General features: G+C 33.2%; 1 protein-coding gene across 2 annotated transcripts in view; it reads left to right on the top strand.

The window, feature by feature from the left end:
- SLIT2 (slit guidance ligand 2) overlaps nt 1–22,376 on the top strand; it is a 399,420-nt gene that overhangs the window by 244,766 nt on the left and 132,278 nt on the right. For both annotated transcript variants that reach the window (XM_069069137.1, XM_069069129.1), the window contains exons 7-9: nt 91–162; nt 3,437–3,600; nt 5,936–6,074. In XM_069069137.1, the coding sequence (XP_068925238.1) occupies nt 91–162; nt 3,437–3,600; nt 5,936–6,074 (375 nt within the window). The remainder of the gene's footprint in view (nt 1–90; nt 163–3,436; nt 3,601–5,935; nt 6,075–22,376) is intronic.

Below are 22,376 nucleotides of genomic sequence, written 5' to 3'. Positions count from 1 at the left end.
TTAGGTTTGTTTTTTTCTAGAAATAGAAACATATTAATATGTATATCTATATTTCTGAAATTATCTGATTTATTTCTTCATGTTTTCCAGCACTCTCAACAATAACAACATTACTAGATTATCAGTGGCAAGTTTCAACCATATGCCAAAACTTAGGACTTTGTAAGTAGTCACTATAAAATCATATGCCAGTTTGATCTATTAAAGAGTCTAATTTTAATGTTAATGTACTAATATAAAGGGTGGGTATGTGTGTGTGTGTGTGTTTAATGGAAGAGAAGGTAATAAAGTAAGGGCTAAATCACGTCTCTCAATTTTAAAGTTTTGTCTTAAAATATTGGTTTTGAGGATGATGAGATGGTTTACTTTACACTCTTATATAGATTACATTTCATTAAGAAATGGAAGTCTTTTTGAGTGGCCATCATAAATGATGAATGAGAAATCTTTATGATTTTATTACCATCCTGCAAGTAGACCTAATCAAACCTAACTAACCCTCCAAGATTCTTTGTGACATAATATCAAGAACATACCCCCCAGTGCTGTTATAAGTAAGGATGTATTGGCACATATGCATACATATTTAATATATTGAGTAAATATATGTTTAAACTTTTTTTTAGAAGTTAAATTATAGCATAGACATTAACATGCCTTCCAGGCTAATTGAAAGATACTTTCCAAAGACATCATGGGTCTTTGTTACATTTCAATGAAAAGGGTTCCCTAGAACTCGGCACTGACTATTTGATGCTAATGAATACTATTTGCTACGGTGGAAGAAGCATCACATGCGGAATCAGAAGATCCTGGCTTGAACTCTGACCCCGCTCCTTATAGTATGACTTCTGCATGCCTTTGAATTTCCCAGGCTTCAGATACCTCATCTGTAAATGGAAGGAGTTGGACTAGGATAAATTCTAAGATCTTTTCCGGTACTTAAATGTATTGTCTTGAGTGACTCAAATTATCTTGACGTAAAAAAAAAAAAAAATCAGTAATTAAAAAAAAGTTGCAGGAAGGCATTGCCAGAAGCTTTTGTTTCTTTTTTTTGTCAAATGTAATTGTCTATCTTCCAAAGGGATATTTTATTTCATATCAGAATACATTTAGAGAGTGAGAGAGGAGCAAATGCTTAAAAGCTTTGCACAGATGTATCACATATTGACTTAGGTATCTTTGATTTATTAGTGTCAATTTTGGTGTCTTGAATGAGATATTTTTAAATTCATAAACAATTTTTTCTAATAATGAATGTTATTATAATCTCCCAGAGGCATAATCCTTCATTTTTGTATACAGAACTTTGAAAATAAGCTAATATGGTTAGCCTGGGCTATTCTATGAGAAGCTACCAGATCTAGTACTAACTGACCAATTCATCTAAATGACACATTATATTTTTATAGAATTAATATATTGTTTCACTTATTCAGTATAATACATTTTAATAAAAAGAACACTGCAGTTGCAGGCAAAAAACCTAGATTTAAAAGCAAGCTCAGACACTTGCTAGCCATTTGACATCTTTAAACCTCATCATCCTCATCTATAAAATAAAAAGATTTGATTAAATGAGTCATAGAATTGAATGGAAGCAAAGTATAGTCAAAAGAGTCATGGATTTGTGGTTAGGAGAGACTGGAGTTCAAATATTACCTAGTGTTGTAACCGGGGACAAATCATTTACCCATTTAATCTCTTACCTGCTGCCTTATCTGAAAAAATGGGGCAACCATTACCCATAGTACCTTTCTTGAAAGGTTGCTCTAAGGCTCAAGTACGATCACTGTAAAGTGCTTTGTAAACCATAAAGCACCATATGTATGTATGTGTATATATGTATGCACACACATATATTCATTTATACATAGACATATATGTGTGCATACATACATATACATTAAAATGTCAACTATTATTGCTTCTAAGATCTCTTTGCATTCTGTCATTCAGGGATTCTAAGTGGGGCAACTGATTTGATGGTGAATAAACATAGTAATCATGGCTTTCAAAGATCTATTCTAAAGATTCTTTGAGATTTTTATTGTGTATCTAGAGAACCTTTGGAGCCTATTAGCTTACTAACTTTTTTTAATATTTTGTACTCATTGAAAATTCATTTGTGTGTATTTGAATCACTGCAATCTGCTTGGTTTGCTGCAAGAATGATTCAGGAAGAGATTTCCCAACATGAAGAATGAACTTTGGGGTTTCAAAAATGTGTCACTGAGAACTCAAAGGGAAAGTTATTGCAGTGTCACTAATTTGGTACCATGGAGTACCTTCTCTGTGTTGTAGTTTATGTGCTATTATTCCTAAGTTCCAGTGAGATTGGAAGCAATCTTCCCTAAATTTAAATTTCTCTGCTTTGGTTGGTTTATCATTCCATAGAATTAATGTCATTTTAAAATGTCATTTTATGGTTGAATTAACTTTCTGGACTGAGTTCCATGTTTTAAAATGCATTACTATTATTCAGTTAGGATTGAACACATCAGCAAAAAAAGTTCTAATATGACATTGCTCTGTCATGGACGATTCTGGAAACAAGGCCTTGATTTATAGCTTGGAATGTCGTTTTCTTTAGTTTGAGAAAACATAAAAGCCAGTTTGAAGTAATTTACCTAATTTAATGAATACATTTGTCTTATATTTTATTAATGGTGGAGTGCTTTTTGCCACTTGGAAAGGAGCCATGATCTTGTGTAGCTCTTTGCCAACCGAGAAGTAACTTACTTAATTCCTTCACTGGCTGCCATTTGTGTCTTTGAATTTTAGGCACTACTTTGAGTATGGGTTCCCAAGAGCCAAGAGTAGCTAATCCCCTTTTCTATGATTAAACAAAAAGGAAGGAAATCAGAAAAGGGACCTGAAAGAAGTGTTTCATATCGAATTATTATTCTGTCTTGTTCAGCAGAAAATGCATGTGACCTGCTAAAAGGATTTTGTAAGCAGTTTCTATAGAGACTAATAATGGCAAGACTTACTAATATTTCTAATTGGAAGCCAAATCTTTTATTAACCTTTTTTTCCCCTCACTGTCAGTATGTTACCATTGTAGAGCAATTTATTTTAGACTTCTGTCTCCTCACCTCTTTTAAAAGGCCCAAGCTATAGAATTCCTGAGCTATTTTCAAGTTCTTGTATATTTGTTTAGCTCAAAGTGAAGGAAAAGAGAAGAAACCATAGAAAATTAATATTATGTTAGTAAACTTCTTTTTTAAATTAAACTAATTAGATTTTTGTCTTGCTTGTTTTTGTACACTGACATGTTAATAAATAACGCCAACCAAGCAAGGGCCCGGATTGAAATTTTGAAAAATTGATTTTCATTAATAGCTTATTACTAATAAATCTTCAATGTCGTTGAAACAGTAATCTTTTGTTTTCTTTATATTTTAAACATATTGCCTTGTTTCCTTTCATTTAGTCGACTTCATTCCAACAACCTCTACTGTGATTGCCACCTGGCTTGGCTTTCTGACTGGCTCCGTCAAAGACCTCGGGTTGGCCTCTACACTCAGTGTATGGGTCCATCCCACCTAAAGGGCCATAATGTAGCTGAAGTTCAGAAACGTGAATTTGTCTGCAGTGGTAAGGGAGAAAAAAATGTTTTGCTACTTGTATGTGGTTTTACAAACAAATTCTGTCTCTAATGAATCTTTTTAAAGAAAATGTAATGGATATAACTAATTTGCATTTATGCACTAATCCTCTGATTTTTAGATAATTTGTCATGGATGATATTAATGAACTCTAAAAACTTTTATGATGTTTTGTCAGTATAAGCATGCAAATAATTCGCATGTTTAAAAATTGAATCTAACTAGTGTCCAGAATGGGGGGAAGTGAATGATACAATTCATGGATTCGGGTTGTGTTTACATTTCAGCAACTGAGAGTAAGCCATTTTTTAGTGTAAGTAAGACCTGGTGCTTAGATAACAGGTATGATATAATGAAAATCATTGGCTAATCCTAGAGCCCTACCATAAAACACAAGGTGTATAGAATCTCAAACACAGTTTTAAAGAGCAAAACTATTTTTCATTCCCCTTGAACACAAACAGCCTCAGTCAGGATGGAATGTCTCACTTAAAATGAATGATTAGACAATAACACAAGTTTTTAACCTATATGTATTATCTAGGTTCAAAAATATTTAATATATATACAAATATATATATGAAAGAAGGAATACATATGTTTATATCTCTTCTATCAGTCTAAGAGATATCTAAAATATTTTTAAATACTTTAAAAAATTGTATCCCAAATGCTACTTGATATATCAAAGGACTTATTTTGTAGGAGGAAAGTATTATCTGGTTCAGTTTTCTCTTTTCATAGATTCCAAGTTGAAAGGGACCTTAGTAAACTCAGTTGAGAGAACTGGCATTCAAAGAGGTTAACATCTCTAGTCAGGATTACCCAGCTAATGTCGGAGGCAGGTTTGAACACAGGTCTTCCTGCCTCAGTGCACTGCCCTTTCACTATGCCATGATGTCACTTATTTTTTTTCTTAGAGTGCATGCATTTTCAAATACTTTGCATAACCTCAAAGAAAATTCTCCAACAATGCCTTTGGTATGTTTTAATTCACCTGAATGTTTATTGTAATTAAATAACGAAATGACTAACCATTCATTACTAACCACTTTTTCTCTTTCTACTTTTTTTCCTTCCTTTTATTTCTAGATGAGGAAGAAGGCAAGTTCTCTATCTCTTTAAAAAAACACTTAGAATACATATTTGTGTATAAATTTTGTGTGCAAATGTTTTTTTTCCTTTTGTTTGAGATTGTTTAAATGATTGTTTATGAATGAGATGAGATTGTTTAAAATGATTGGAAATAGTAAATGTCTCCCAGTTACTACCCAGTGCTTCACCAATGCAGTGGTCATTTTCATTTTAGGTAGCCATGATGATGGTTTCTGATGTGCTTCAAAAATCACATCTATTTTTTACCTCTATTCAGGGGAACTTGTATTACACAATGAGAAAAAATGGGTATAAAAGAATTACTTGTGATTCTATTGCTAATGTAAATTATATCACATCTAATAAATAAGATGTTACCATATATATAGTATGAGAAGAGGAGAAAATAATAGTGTTTTATAACCATAGATACTATTGTTTTCTCTTCCAGCACAGGAACAGAATTGAAATGAGATTGCTTATGACAATGGATTAAAATCCATTTTGTGTTTTCAAAATTTTGAGTGATGAAATTTGTAGCTACAGTGTTTATGCTATTATTCTGAGGAATCGTATGATGTAATATTGTAGTACAACTTCTATATTCACACTAAAGTAAGATTTTTCTACTTATATTGATATTCTGTTACACACACACACACACACACACATGCACACACACTATCATGTCCACTACTATATCATTTTTTATTCTTATCAATTTTTTAAGGTAAGACAACAAGAATTAACCACAGAAACTCTTCCTACTTGAAAGAAAATATATTTAGGATTGGGCCTAAAACTTTAATTTCTGTAAATATCACTGTTGCTTTTGAAATCTATTGCTGTTTTACCTGGAACTTTAGTTGTAAATTTGAATTTATTATTTATTGGAATTCATCTAATCTTTAAAATATTACTTATTGATACAAATAATTATAAATCATAATTTGTACATAATTCCAGTGCAAAGTAATACAATAAGATAAACATTTCAAAGCAAATACTGTGCACCAAGCACTGTGCTAAGTCCGGGGCTCGGTAGGGAATAGAAAGTTTAAATGAGACACTCTCCCAGCACTTTCAATAAGACTGTGTAATGTGGTAAAGTATTTAGGATGTAAAGAGTTTTATTTTCCTAGCTGCTATCATTATTTGAGTTAAACCTATGTCTCCAATAACTTTACAGTACTAGACAGTAAAACAATTACTGCCAACTTCTTTTTCAGGTCACCAGTCATTTATGGCTCCCTCTTGCAGTGTGTTACATTGTCCAGCTGCATGTACCTGTAGTAACAATATTGTGGATTGTCGTGGAAAAGGTCTTACTGAGATACCTACCAATCTACCAGAAACCATCACAGAAATGTATGTCATTTGATCTTTTCTATTATTATTTCATTTCTTCATCAAGTTTCTAGAACATGCCCATTCTCTGATTTAATTGTGGAAAATCTGAGGCATAACCAAAAAGGAACACAGGGAATCACTCAAAGCAAATCTTGCTTTTAGATTCTCACTGATATATTGTTGATATAAAGAGGATCTTTGTTTATTGTGACCCAGAAAGAACTAGAAGGTGTTTCTCTAGAGAAAATAATTACCTCCCTTCTTGGGAGGAAGGTGTGAGTCCACAACTTTAGAAAGAGAGGGTAATGCTTTCTCTCAATCTAAGAAAGGATAGATGCCTGGCAAAGGATGAGTTACATGAAGAGAACTGAGGAAGAGGCATTTATTGCAATAATTATTTATTGAAACTTACTGGTTTTCCATAGTCTCCTGAATCAAATTTTACAATGTGACTTTTTTTGTTTGTTTGAGAGTTGTGCATTTTTACAACCTGCTACTTTCCAAGGAATATATGTTATATCCATATAGGTAAATTTTATTTTTAAATTTGTTTTTTATGTCTTTTTTACATCTTTCTCCTCTAAGGGACCCATCCTATATAACAACAATTTTAAAGCCAAAACAAATGGAAAGAGGAAAAAAACCAGTATAAATGAAAAAAATCTGATAATATGGATTTCTCACCTCACCAAAGGGGTGGGATGGTGGTCTTTTTTATATCTCTTCTTTTGAGCCGTGCTTGTTCTTTATAATTTTGCAATATTCACTTTTGATTTTTTGCATGTGTTTTTGCTTTCCATTTACATGATTGTATTCATTTTATATATTGCTTTCTTGTCTCTCTGCTTAATGCTATATCAACTCATGCAGGTCTTTTTATACTTTTATGTATTTGTCATATTTCCTATTCCTTACAACACAGGAATATTCAATTACATTCATGTATTATAGTTTATTCAACTATTCCTCAATTAGTAGTCATCCACTTTGTTTCCTGTTAGAGAAAATGCTGCAATAAATTCTTTGGGGTCTGGATAGACCTTCTTCTTTCAATGGTCTCTTTGGGATTTAAACCTAGTGATGGAGGCATTAGGTCAAAAATTCTAGACATTTTAGTTAATTTATTTGAATAATTTCAAACTTCTTTCCTTATGATTCCCCACCCAACCAGTAATGCATTATATGCTTTTATTTCTAGAACCCCTCCAAAATTGATGGTTCCCATCATTTCTTATATCGTAAAATCAATAAGATCACTCAAGAAAGCTTTGATATCATTCTTCTAGACAAGAATGAAGAACTTATCTGAAAATACTATAAATAAGTATTTATACTTAGTATTTCCAAAAGCTAAAGCAGTTATCATCTTCACAATACCACACACAAAACATTTAAAAATAGATTTCACTAAACAAGATTGCTTTCAACATGAAATAACCAATTTCATCAAGTTTTTTTCACAAATTGATTATATTTTACTAAATTAATTTTTAAAAGTTCAAAACATCTTTACTGTTCAATATCCCACATCATTAAATCAATGAAGAATCTTATATGAATGTTACTAAAATTGATAGTGTTAAAATTATTTTAAATGACAAAAATCTTAGATTCTCATCAAGAAAATATGACCTGCCCATATGAAACAATCAATGAGTCAACTAGTACTATGCACATTTTAGGATGATATGAAGTGGTATAATAAAGTGTTTTATGGTATGGTACCTTTATAAAATATAATGTTATATAATAATTTTATATAATAAAGCTAAAAGGGCACAGAAATAGAGCATGAATCAGATTTTGAAATAGGAGTAAGATCAATATTGGTAGAGGAAACATTCCAAGTGGGAAAACAGCATGAGCCAAAGACATCAATAGAAAAGAGCATGTTGCTTAATGGAGACATAAAGGATCATAAATGGAAGTGTTCATTTTTGTTAAGAGTGAAAAATGAGGATGGGAAGCTAAAACACAATTATGAGAACCTTCGATTTAGATTGAGTACATTTGCTTTAATAAAACAACTAGTAAAGAACCATCATCCTTGGTCATGGGAATACCATGATAAAATTGGTCTTTTAGAAAGAATAATAAGGCATGAGTGTGGATGATGGATTGAAGAGACCAGAAACAGAAAGAATAGTTTAGAGTTGATAAAAGAGGCCAACATGACATAATGAGGAGTAGATCACATGTAGTGGCAGTGAATATGGAAGTAAGGCTTTAGAAAGACATTTTGAGATACAAATTGATGGGGCTTGGTGAATAATCAAATATGAAAGGGAAGGGAAAATGACAAAAGAAGATGACTCAAGAGTTTTGTGATTGAGAGACTGAGGGTATTTACAGAAATACAGAAGTATAGAGAAGAAACCTTAGCCATAGATATTGAGATTTAGACAAAGAACCATAGAGACATAAGACAGAAGTAACAGTAGACATCTATTAGAAAATAATATGAGGTAATAACAGAAACTCAGGTTGGAGTGAGTGATCAAGACAGGACATCCAGATATAGGAGTCATTAGAATTTATTTGAGAGTTAAAAGCAAGAAAGAAACTCCAAGAGAGTGAATGTAGGGGAGGAAGATTAGGTGCTGAAATGAGGGCTGAACCATGCAGGAAATGTGCAGTTAATGGTTGAGGAAAAAGGGGGAAGCAAAGGACACAAGGAAGGAATAAGCATAAAATTATTGAGAGTATGGTATTCATAGAAGCCAAGAAGAAAAAGTTTTCAAGATTACTAGTCGACAGTGCCAAATACTGCAAAGACATTAAGGAAGAGCCAGGTATGATGGCACATGCTTATAGTCTGTGCCACTGGAGAGCTGGTGGATGGCTTGGATTTGGAAGTTCTGAGCTACTGTAGTGATAATTCTGATCATATACCCTCACTAATCCAGCACAGAAATGATTTAGAGAACCACCAAGCTGCCTTGGCTGAGGCATTAGGAAGGGACAGGCAAAAGTGCCAAGGTCAGAAAAAAGGAACAAGTTAAAGTTTCTTTGCCAAATACTATTGGAATATTAGGATAAGGCCCTTTCAGGCCTCTTCACTTACAGCCTGGGAGATCTGGGAAGATGATGATAATATAGTAGGAGGAGGAGGAGGAGGAAGAGTATGGGCATCTAGGTGATATAGTAGATAGAGTGTCAAGTCAGAAGTTAAGAAGACTCATCCCCAGTTCAAATCTGGCCTCAGACACATACTGTGTGATCCTGGGCAAGTTACTTAACCCTGTTTGCCTTAGTTTCCTAATCTGTAAAAGGAGCTGGAGAAAGAAATATTAAACCACTCCATTATCTCTGCCCAGAAAGCCCCAAATGGGGTCACAAAGATTTGGCATGACTAAAAACTACCAAACAATAAGTAGTAGATGGTAATAAGTAGTGGTGGTGGTGGTGGTGGTGGTGGTGGTGGTGGTAGTAATAGTATTAGTAGTAGTAATAGTAGTAGTAGTAGTAGAAGAAGAAGAAGAAGAAGAAGAAGAAGAAGAAGAAGAAGAAGAAGAAGAAGAAGAAGAAGAAGAAGAAGAAGTTTGACTAGCAGTCACTTATGGTTGACCTTTGAAAATAAAACTTCTATAGAATGCTAAATATAGAATGCAGATTGAAAAATATTAAAGGAATAAGCGAGACAACTGGTAGTCTGTGTAACAGACTTCTGAAAATTTTTTCAGTGAAAGATATTATCTGCAAATGAGACAGTAGTTAAAGGGTCAGTAAAACCTATTCTTTAAACATAGAGAATGGTATGGTATACTGTAAAAAGGAATAGACTTGAATCAGAAGATACCTGTGTTCAAATCCCACCTCCAACTCCTTAATATTTGGATGAAAATCATAAAAGTCACTTAATCTTACCAACCCTCAGTTTCCTCATCTATAAAATCAGGATAATATTTATATCATGTTGTTGTTAAAAATAAGATAAAGTACACAAAGTACTTTGTAAAACAAAGGATTAGAAAATAATGATTGTTATTACTTTTAATATAACTATATTTTAATGAAAATTAGAAGGAGCCAGTTGAAATACAGAAAGACTGACTATTCTAGAGAGGGAGGAGCTATGCATAGGGGCAAGATTCCTCAGGAAAAAGTAAGGGATGGGATCAAAAAACCAAAACAAAACAGAAGGTTCACTTTGGAAAACTGGGAGACTTCTTCCTCGGAGGCTGTGAGAAAGGGAGAATAGCAATAGAAACAGGTATATGAAGTGAAAATGACAGTTTTATAGTATTTCATATTCAAAATGCTTCCATATGCTATGATCTGCAGGGAAGTTCTCTTTTTGGTGGTTTATGGGCTTTATATAATGGTAGAATTTAATAGCATAAAATGATGCAAAATACAGTGTGTCACCCTTGGTTTGGTAGTGTGCTTCTCATTGCTGATTTTTTCTTATTGAGTTCACAGTGAATAAGAGTATTCAACTCTCATTGCAATACCATTTAATGCTTTGGAAAACCATCATTAACATTGAGAATAATCAGTTCAGATTTCCATAAATTGAATAATTTAGATTCCTTAAGTATCTACTTCATGTCCTTTTTCTTTTATTTTTCCCCCATTAAGGGGCCAATCACCCAGATAATACTTTCTGATCTGCATGGAAACTTTTGGATATCGTGGACACTACTTAACCAGTGTATCTATGTAGATATTCTGTGATGAATACAAAGTCCCTTGCTATACTTATGTTGTAGTTATTGAGTCCATTCAATTGAGTCCAGCTCTTCATGAACCCATTAGGTTTGTTTTTTGGTTTTTTGGGTTTTTTTGTGCAAAGATACTTGAGTGATTTGCCATTTCCCTCTCCTCCTCATTTTGCAGATGAGGAAACTGGGGCAACCAGGGTTAAGTTACTTGCCCATGGTCACAAAAGTCAGAGGCTGGAGTTGAACTTAGGAAGATGAATCTTCCTGATTCCAAGCCCAGTGCTCTACCCACTGCACCATCTGCCCCTATAGGTTATATTAACATTCCCTCTGTTCTGTTGAAGTCCTTTTTTTTTTAAAAAATAGGACCAGTTCTTCCTAGATCTAACATTACTATTTTTCCCTTTCTTATATAGTATCTCCCCTTCTTAAAACTTTATTTTTCATTCTTTTTCCCTGTTCTGACCCACATGATCTCCAATCATTTCTCTTTAGGAATGAAATATAGTGATGGTTATATGCAAGTCAGAATTAATAATTTTCACTTTTGAAGATGCCCATTCTTCACCGAGTATTCTGAATGATTATAACTACTTGAAAAATAAGGCAAAGGTATCTTAGCAGTTATTAAGATGCCATTTTCCCAGAAGAGTCATTGGCCTTGGAATTTACACCACAGTGTTTGCATTCTTGAAATATGTTCCATTTATTTGTTGTTTCACAGTGAATTTTTATGTAACAAATTTAAATTCCATCCTAAATATTCAAACAAGATGCTAGCTAGCACAGCTATGGAAACCAAATAATATATATATATATATATGCATATATATATATATATATATTTTCTTTTCCTTAAATTTATCTTGGTATGAAAGATATTTTCGGTGAATGTCCAGGCTTTAGTCTCAATTTGCCTTTGGCATTTAAGCACATTTAATGAAAACTTCTGAAAGAATGCATTCAACTTAGTGGATTATGGAATCTAATAGAAAATAGGCATGATTAAGTAGTCATTTTAAAAGTTGAAAAGTTCAGTCATTCACCAAAATTAGCCATTTTTTGCATAAATTTGTTACTTCTAATCAGAGGATTTTCGAATGTGACACCATTCTAAAAATTCCAAGTACTTTGATTATAATGTGATCATTTATATCAGAGGTGTTAGACTCAAAGCCAGCTGGCACATGCACTAAAACCTGCTCAAAATTTAATTGGGTAATAGTTTTAAAAATAAAAATATAACACGATGTAGATAAATAGTTGGGGGGTTGCTTAAAAGAAAGGTTGATACGAATATAATAATGTAAACTAATAATTGCAATATTCTTAAGGAATTGTAACAAGATTTTTGAAATAGGAAAAAAGAGATTCTGTGGTACAATTCTATTATTCTGAGTGCTAAACACTATGAGACAATGTACAGCATCCTTTGAGGTAAAAGTTATACTTTACATGTGATATCAATCAAAATTATTTTAAACTCTGTCTTCCAAGTTATTCCAATACCGTAAATGAGTCTGAATATATACACACATGTATATAGGCATATATATGCATATTTAAGTATACATGTGTGTAGACACAGACACACACACATACACACACATATCATCTGATTGCAATTCATTTACTTTTGTACTCTGATAAGAATTAAATCTGTTGTGTTCCCATAATATATAGAGATGTCTAAAACATGAACACATAATACATTCCCTCAGAAGGTAGGGCATTTTATTTTGCTTTTTGGAGGGCAATTGGGTTTAAGTAACTTGCCCAAGGTCACACTGTTAGGTTTTTTGTTTGTGTGTATAAAATGTCTGAGGCTGGATCCTGACTCCTGGGCCACAACTCTACTCACTGCTCCACCTAGCCACCCTGGTAGGGCATTTTTTAAAAAAGAAAAAAAAGAAGATAGGGCACTTTAAAAGTGTGTATGTCTATGGCCTGTATGTATATATGTGTGTAATGTATAGACACATGTAAATTAAATATATATATACATAAATATGTAATTTGATTTCTAGTCTATGTAAGAATGGTTTAGAGGTTATTTCATTAGGGGAAAATTGCAGGCTAAAAAATAAACACAGTTTCTGTTATTGTCTTTCTAACAAACTGAAATATTAAAAAAAAATCATCCCCATTTATGCCTAAAAAAAAGAAACTACTTTGTGTTAAGATTGGGTGCCCTTGGGAACATAGGAAACTAGTTTCAGTAGAGGATTTTTGTCTCATTTCCCCCAATAAGGATAAAAAAGTTTGATTGGTTCATATTTTTAAGACTATAATAAGAACTTACAAGCAAAAACCAAGTTTCTCTGCTTCTTAGAAGAAAGTAGACTAAATGAGTTTTTATATTAATGTAGAAGAAAAATGGAGTATAGTATGAAGAGAGAATGAAATTGGAATCTCTAAAATAAGGCAATATTGTGGAGGAAACATTAGGTTTAGAATCAGAGTGCCTGGATTTAAATCTCATATTTTCTATTTTCAAGCATTATAGTTAAAATGTATCTCTTTACCTCTTTTTGCCTCAATTTACCCATCTGTCAAACAAATATAATAATAGTTTCTACTTATCTAAAAGGGTTGACCTAAAGAAAATGTTTGATAAAGCATTAAACACTGGATTGCTGCTAGAAAGGGCATGACAATCAAGTTCCCAGTGATTCCATCTTAGTGACTTCCCAGATGGATGCTCCCTTTTACAGCCACCATTTCTTGTTTGTGTTGTCGCTCCCTATTAAAAGGAAAGGTCCTTGAAGACAAGGATTATCTCGGTTTGGCATTTCTATCTCTGTTGCCCATCGCATTGTTCCTAACAAACTGTGGTTGAGTTGTTTCAGTTGGGTTCAGCTCTTTGTGAACCCATTTGGGGTTTTCTTGGCAAAGATACTTGAGTGGTTTGTCATTTCCTTCTTCAGCTCATTTTACAGGTGAGGAAACTGAGGCAAACAGGATTAAGTGGCTTGCTCAGGGTCACACAGCTAGTGAGTGTCTGTTGCCAGATTTGAACTCAAGCAGATATGTTTCTGACTCCAGGCCAGGCACTATGTCCACTACTCCACTTAGCTGCCTTGATAAATAGAAAATGACAAATGCTTGTTCTTACTTCCCTTCATGTTAGCTTTTGTCCATAGGCAATTCACTTAACCTTCAAGAGCCCCTGTTAACTCTATAAGACTAAGTTACAATGAGTTGCTCCTGAGGAAATTTCCTCACTAAGGGTGTTCTTCACAGTGAAATTAAAGATCTGAACAATAGCAGTATTAATGATAATAATACATACTGGGGAAGAATGGGGAACTAGAATTTTAGAGCAGGCAAGGCCCTCAAGGTCACCTAAGTGTGACTCATACCTTTGAAGGCTGCAGCAGCACTAAAGCTAATTCAGGTAAGTGGAGAAAGAAATAGGGTAGAATAAGTAATCTGTAGGGAAAGAGAGGTCGAAATTTACAGAGAGTGATTTGAGAGTCTTACGTCTCTCAGTGACAAAGCAATCCCTTGAATGGCAGAAAATGCCTGGGGGAATGAAAGAGAATAGAAGAGCACTGAGGGAAGAAACTGAAGGATACAAAGGAAAGTTATAGAGGTAGGAAAAAAAAAACAATTGGAAGTTCTCTTGGGAACCAAGTGGAGAGAGCTTAAGCTGTAATTTTGACAGGGTCAGTCTCCTGAAGAAATGTCAAAAAGGACAAGAATAGTTAAAAAGGCCATTGGATTTGAAGACCAGGAGCCACTGTTAAAAGAAAGTACAGTTTTCATAAAATTATGAAGATAGAAGTGAGATCATAGTGTATTTTGTATTGAGTAAGATTAAGGCATCCAAATCACTATTTAGTATGATAACTAATCATCCAGGCTTATTTACTACACCAAATAAAATGAGGATTTCCATATGCACAGGAGAGCAATTATAAAAAAGAAGGAAACTATGAAAATCTTATAAAAATGAATGACAAATACTCTCTGTACATGTAATTGGAAAAAATAAAATACTATCAAGTAGGAAAAATAAAAAAGAAACTATGAATCCCTATTTTGTATAATTTGATTTTCTTATTAAATGGATAATAAATTTAATAGATCACTTTCAATCTGCCACAATGGTATCTAATTCTTCCTGGGCTTCCTTTTTATTCTCTTCAAAATATGTTTTTAAAAATACTTCAATAAGTTCTCTTTTTTTTTGTAAGAGCTATTCCATCCCTAACTCTTCTTTCCTGAACCCCTCAACTGGTAAAAAAAAAAAAGGGAAAAAAAAACTAAACCTTGTAACAAATATTCATAGTCTAGAAAAATAAATAAACATACTGGCCATATCTAAATATGTATTTCTTATGCTGCATGTTGAATACATCACTTTTCTATCAGGAGATAAACACCATGCTTTATCATCTGTCCTCTGAAATTGTGATTGGTAATTGCACTGATCATAGGTGTTTTGTTTTGTTTTGTTTTAAAGCTGCCTATTAATATCGTTTGAACATTCATCTTTTGGAGAAGAGACCTTTGGGATCAGTTCTTTATCTGTATTAAAAATAAGACCTTTATCAAAGGAACATGGTACAAAATTACTATCTCCAGTTAACTATTTCCTTTCTAAATTTCATTGCGTCAACTTTGTGAAAAACTTTTTAAAAAAAAGTTCTAATCAAAATTACCTATTTAGCCTTCTGTGATCCTCTCTGTGTCATCTTTATTTAGCCACAAATTACTTCCTTATCCATAGTCACTAAAAGTATTTCTTACTTCCTCCATTAATTTGTGATGGGACTTTTATATCTGAGCCATGTATCCATTTGGAGTTTATCTCAGAATATGGTGTGAGTTGTTAGTCTATATCTAATTTCTGCAAGGCTCTGAGATTATGTCCTGTATATCTTGTTCATACCTAATTGTTTACTTGTTGTCTGCACTATTAGATGCTGAACAACTTGTGCAAGGACTGTTTTTGCCTTCCTTTGTATGCATAATCTTTAGCACAGTGTCTAAAATTTAGTAAGTGATTAGGAAAAGTTCTTGGACTTCTTGGTCCTAATATACCATCAGCTTTTCAACATTTCTCTCTTTCTAGGAGTTTATCTTTGATTCTTTCCTTTAACTTATTTCTCATTTTCAGTAAGTTACAAAATCCTGTTATGTCATCATCTCCATTATCTCATATCATTGACAGAGCATTCACATATAAAACTATTACCAGGGAGGATAATAACATCCACATGAAAGGAGATGAAGACCTACAATAAGGTGGTAGCCATGGGAATATAAAAAAGCAAAGTTGCAAAAGCCTTTGTGGATGTAGAATCAACAAGATTTAGTAACTGATTTAATATGAGGGTGTAGCTTCAAGTTGTAGTAAATAAATGAAGAACATTCTTAGGTTTGCAAAACAAGGTGACTGAATGAAAGGTGGCTGTTGACAGAATTAAGAATCATTAGGAGGGGCGGGTTTGGGGGTAACAAAAAGTTCAGTATTGGAAACAGGGGATTTGAATTTCATATGGAACATCCTGGCTGAAATGTACAGCAGGCTATTGGTGATGCAATTCAAGAGAGACAGGTTACATCCTTGCAAAATGAGGCTGTTGGACTAGATCCGTGGTGGTCTAGTGATCTAATGATCTAATTAGATCTAGTGATCTAATGATCCTTGCAGCCAAGTATTGACTTAATGCAACATAAATTAACATTATCTATGTTTTACTCTATTTGTATTTATTTATTTTGTTAAATATTTCTAATTATATTTAGGGGACATGAAGGTGGCCGCAAGTGTGGAGTCAGAAAGACTCATCTTCTTGAGTTCAAATTTGGCTATAGACACTTACTAGTTGTGTCACCTTGAGCAAGTCACTTAATTCTGTTTGCTTTAGTTTACTCATCTGTAAAATGAGCTGGAGAAAGAAATAGCAAACCACTCCAGTATCTTTGCCAAGAAAACCCCATACAAGGTCTCAAGAGTTGGAAATGACTGAAACTACTAAACAGCTAACATTTCCATTTTTATATGGTTCTGGTATCACTGGCAGTTTTGCTGGGGCTGTGGATGGCTAGTTTGACCCCTCTGGACTAGATGACCTCTAAGTTTCCTTGTACTTCTAAATCCCTGCATCTCAGATAATCTTCTTAACAAGCAAAAGAGTATTGATTGTACTTGTCCAAACAAAGAATGTGAAAAACAAATTAAGATAGAAGTATAGACAAGAACATAATTAAAAATAACCTTCCCCAAATTCTTGTAATCTATGTATACACATTTATCTATTCCATAAATATCCCAAAACTCAATTTTAAGCTTTATGAAGGCTGGGTTCAGATCTTATTATTATTTATATTCCCCACATTGCCTAAAATTCATTAATTCATTCATTCATTCAATGTCTACTTAAGTATGTTTTTCTGTTATATACTAATCTAGGTCTAGGGAAAAATATGAATATAATTAAGATATCACCCCTGCCTTTGTTAATCCTACAATCCATTAAAACCCTTTAGACTTACCAGATAATAAATATGTCAAATATTAAATGAATGTAAACAAATTTTTGTTGTTATTGTTGTTTAAAATAAGCTAAAGCCTTATTTTTAAAAGCAGATGTCATAATTTTGGGATCATTCCAAGAGACAGTAGGAGAAGCAGTTTCTAGGACCCAATTATGAAAATAGAGCCATAAAGAGAAGAGGAAAGTGCTCATTATTGGAAAGTAGAGCAATAATGGGAATAAATTGAAATTCAGAATTTGGAATTACAGTTTTTATCAGGATGATGTAGTAGAAATAGCACTTACAGTACTTAGAGTTAGGAGACTGGGATTTAATTCCATTATTTAATACTTGGTAGATATGTAGCTATGAGCAGTTCATTTAGCCTGATTTGTCTAATCTGTAAAATAGAACTAATGCTGCTTCATAGTACCTCAAAGTTCAAAGGAACTCTTACTGAAACAACCCATGCTTGAACTAGCAACCTCATAAAACTGTTGAAAAGGGCAAGTTTTGTAAGCACTACATAAATGTCAGTAGTTATTAACTTAAAAAGCATTTATTAAGTACTATTTTACATAAAACACTGTGCTAGATGCTAAAGACAGAACGATTTTTAAAATGCACATTGAGCAGCATGATGGCATAGTGGAGAAAGCATAGAGTCAGAAAGACCTGAGTTCAAATATGACTGAAGAAACTTACTAGCTATGTGATCCTGGGCAAGTCACTTAACCTTGTTTGCCTCAGTTTCTTCATCTGTAAAAGGAGCTGCAGAAGGAAATGCCAAAACTCTCCAGTATCTTTGCCAGAAAAACTCCAAATGGGTCGGCTAGGTGGCACAGTGAATAGAGCATAAGCTCTGGAGTCAGAATGACCTGAGTTCAAATTTGACCTCAGACACTTAATACCTACTAGCCATGTGCCCTTGGGCAAGTCACTTAACCCCAATTACCCTGCCTTTCCCCTCCAAAAATCAAAAAACAAAACAAAATGTAAAAACCTCCAAAGGGAAACAACTCAACAATAACACCAACAAGCACATTCCCTGGCCTCAGGGAGCTTATATTCCAACAAAGGAAGGCTATGAAATTCAAAATAAATGTAATGTTTAATTTGTTCAATATGTTGTTGATAAAAGTAACTAGAATATGGTTGAAAAGTTGGTAGTACTCTAGTTATTCAAAGTAGAAGGGGTACCTTTGTTTTTGGAAAATGGGAGAGAGCAGATGTTTAGATTGTTAAGGACTTCTTAGAAATCAATCTAGAAAAATGTCTCCTGCAGAAAACCAAGGAGAATAACTCTAGCAATTAATTGAAGATCTGCCTATGTCTATTATTTTGTGTTTACAAGCATTTTTTAGAATTCTGTGTATTCATCAGTTTGCTCATTCAACATATCATTATTAAATATCTGTGATTTCGGAAAAAAGAAAAATTCATTAAGATATGACCCCTGAATTAATTAAGCTCATAGCTAGACTTACAATCTAATAAAGATTCATGACATATAGAAATAGCAATACCATAAAATATGAAGATACTGAATAAAGGTATGAGAGGTATAAAGAAAGTGCCATATATGGTTGGAGATGGGATAGAACAGGGAATTTTCTTAATAGAGAAAAGAGGAGAGGATTCAAAGAGGCATTAAATTCTTTTTATTCAGTCAATTCAATCAAGAAACTGGTCAAAGAGATCTACCTAATTTACTGTTTGCTTTAATGAAAATTTAATTCAGTAGTCCTATACAAACATAGAAAAAGAAGTCTAATATGTTCTTTGGAAACATTTTTTAATTAAATTAAAATATAAATAGATAAAATAAAATTAAAATATAAAATTAAAATTAAAAAAAATTTTAGAGATGGTATCAGTCAAATTTTTTCATTTTTAAAACTTCTCTATGAATTTCATATGTTACTAATAATTTTGTAGAGAGCATCTGAACTCTGAGTCAGCAGGGGTGTTACATTTTTTTCCACTAACTAATTGAGTGATTTTGGACGTATTATTTTATCTTGTTGGGTCTATATTTCTTTACCTAATCAATGAGTTGAAGTAGATGATCTCTAGAACTTTCAGTATTGATGGTTACAAAGTTTGTGTAGGGTTTATGTGTAAATGTATGGAAATATTTGTGACAATGTTAGTATATGTATATGCAGAGAAAATTTATAAGATCATATATTTATAACTAAAAGGGACCATAACGATCATTTGATTGAGCCATTTATTTTACAGATAAGAAAACCGTGACCCAGAAAAGTTAAGTGGCTTGCCCTAAATCATGTAGGTAGTGAGTGCACTGGCAGAGTTGGGATTCAAGGCCAGATGCTCTTAAGTTCTGGCCTTTTATAGGAAGGACTGATCTTGGAAAACATTTCATTTTTTGGTAAAGAACACTCAAAAATATACACCATTTAATGGTCTGATTATATGCTTAAAGTTCTAATGGATACTGATCAATAGGCTTTGGGAAACTGAAATTAGTTTAAATTTGGTTAAGTATGTTTAGTTGTGTTTTAGGGTTAAAAAACCTAAGAACAAGAAAATGGATTAAAAAAAAACAGTGATCTCAGCAAAGTACTTAAAAAAAGAATTAGCACATATGTAATCTCAGAGACTACAGATGAAATTATAGCAGTAATTCAGGGTGCAAATATTCACTAAATTGTCAGGGGTGTTGATGATGTCCACAATCAGCTGAAGACTTTAAATCTCAAAAGAATTATATTTTAAGATATATTTGGTTGCATTATGTACAGATGATATCACAGATTTCAGTGGAGTTCTTTTGTCTTTAAAATTAGAAGCAACATTCCTTAAAAGTAAGTACTTCAGAGATTCTTGTATAATAGCCTGGAGATTCCCTGAAGCAAAAGGAACATTGCAGCTCCCTCCCTTTCAAAGGACTGGCAGATGTTACCTATGATGAGAAATGTGTTGGCTACACATAGACGTTCCTGAGATTCAGAAGCTGGAGAGAATCCCCCCGCAGAAATCTATTTTCTGCTCTCTGACAGCTGTTTTTGCCATTGACTTTAAAGGCAGATGGGGAAAATGCAGAGAAAAACTGTGAGCTTTATTGCCATGCATAATCAGCATCTGTGCAGTGTGTTACACACACATCACAGAGTTCACACTTTTTTGTCTGTGTTGTGAAAACTCTTTGGAGCTTCCAAAACGATCTCTAAAATAAGCAAATACCACATTTCTAACAATTTAGGTCATTTAAATTAAACCCTCTTGACAGTATATATGTGGATATGTACCTGTACAGTCTCCATCACTCTGTCTTAAATAAAATAAATTGAAAATGTATATGAAAATACCGCCGGCTGCATAAATGTTTAGTTTCTAATTTAAAGTTTCACTTGATTCTTATTCTGAGATTTACTTCTTTATCACATTACATATAAACAGAAATGTAATATGCAGAATGTTTAAATATATTTTAATTTAACTACTTCAAATCTGGCATGTGGAAGTTATTTTATGCAGTGTGTCAGAACAATTTAATTAGAAAGATATTGCCTATCATTCATAAGAATCGAAAGCTAGTGAACTGAAAGTCATTTAAAATGAATGAGAATTGTCTAATGTTTTGGAAATTTGTCAAATGCTAGTCAGCATCTTTAGTTACCAAATCATGTCCTAAGTTTTAAACTTAAAAGATGTAAGTTATCACAGATAACTACTAGGAAATAGATTATCTATCACAGTGCCTTTCACACTAGAGAAAAAGAGTCAAATGTTCAAAGAGAGATTTTTAATCTAGTAGGCTCTGGAATTTAGAGCTAAACAAAGTAATGATGTGTCTTATATGTAAGAACACCACTGGTCACTTGAATAGAAGGGAAAAGAATAATCCATTTTGAGTAATAACTGTAGAGTTTCCTTGTGGACACCATTTAAATTGATATATATTCATTTTACTTCATTATTTAAAAGAAAAAGACTAGGGGCTGGCTAGGTGGTGCAGTGAATAGAGTATTGGCCCTGGACTCAAGGGTACCTGAGTTCAAATATGGCCTCAGACACTTAACACTTGCTAGCCATGTGACCTTGGGCAAGTCACTTAACCCCCATTGCCCTGCCTTCCCCCTCCAAAAAAGCAAAAAAATTTCAAAAAAATTTTTAAAAAAGAATAAAAGACTAAATTTAGTAACAAATACAATAAAAAAAAATCAGTTGGACGAGGGATGGGAAGTGTGTGTGTGTGTATTATGATGAAATATTTTTGGAAACTCACCTGAATGTCAGGAGAAAATAATCCACTGACGGCTGTCACATCAGATTCCCTTACAGAATGTGGTTTATGAGACCTTTCCTTTTCCTCCCTCTGTTCAGTTGACTAAATTCACGTTCATCTTAAAACTCAAAACATTGAATCTTCCATGAAGGAATAGCTCACCCAATGCTTTTAATTATGGTGGATTTTGTCAGAAGCATGCAAATTTATTTTAGACATTACTCTATCAGTTTTAGTGACCCTGGCATGTATTTAATTAGATTCTTCACGGAAGGGTGGATACAAATTTGTACTCTGAAATTCAGCAGATTCTGTGCAGATAAGGCAGAAGATTAGAGGATAACAATGCTGGAAAACATGAATTTGCTTTGCTTCCTTTGTGAACAAAGTGGAATACCCAATGGTTTTTCTTCTGTATTTATATAAATTGATTCACCATTACTGTCCCCATTTTCTGGTAGGCTGTCTTATAAAATGAGATGTTTACACTGGTATTAGTTAATCAAATAGATATTTATGCTATTCTTCTGTTAGTAAAACCTTTATACTTTAAGAAGTCCTTAAAAGTTTATTGCAGAATTGTGCATTTGTCTATGAACTGTTCACTACATGGAAGAAATTAATTCTCTTAATACTCTTCAAAATATTTTGCTTAGTATCTGTCATTGATCACATTTTTTTTCCTCTTTGAAAATAGGCATGCCTTTGAACAAAGGATCTGTTACATGTACTCTGGCCCTACTCTTTCATGGCCAAGACTGCTGTATTTCCTTTCAAAGTTCTAGGGCACCCTGAGGAATTGGACTGTCTTTTCTTCACTCTCTTCATTTGGCCAGTTTTAGGACAGAAGTAGTGAAAGTAACTTGCTTGAAGATATGTGTGACTTGTTGCCTACCCTCATTTTATTGTTAT

Source organism: Petaurus breviceps, unplaced genomic scaffold (genome assembly GCF_028583685.1).
Source record: "Petaurus breviceps papuanus isolate PSGF00001 unplaced genomic scaffold, PetGlider_PUasm1.0 140, whole genome shotgun sequence".
Taxonomy (NCBI): Eukaryota; Metazoa; Chordata; class Mammalia; order Diprotodontia; family Petauridae; genus Petaurus; species Petaurus breviceps.
The sequence above is the reverse complement of the archived record's forward strand: the minus strand, read 5'-3'. Positions and strand labels throughout refer to the sequence as shown.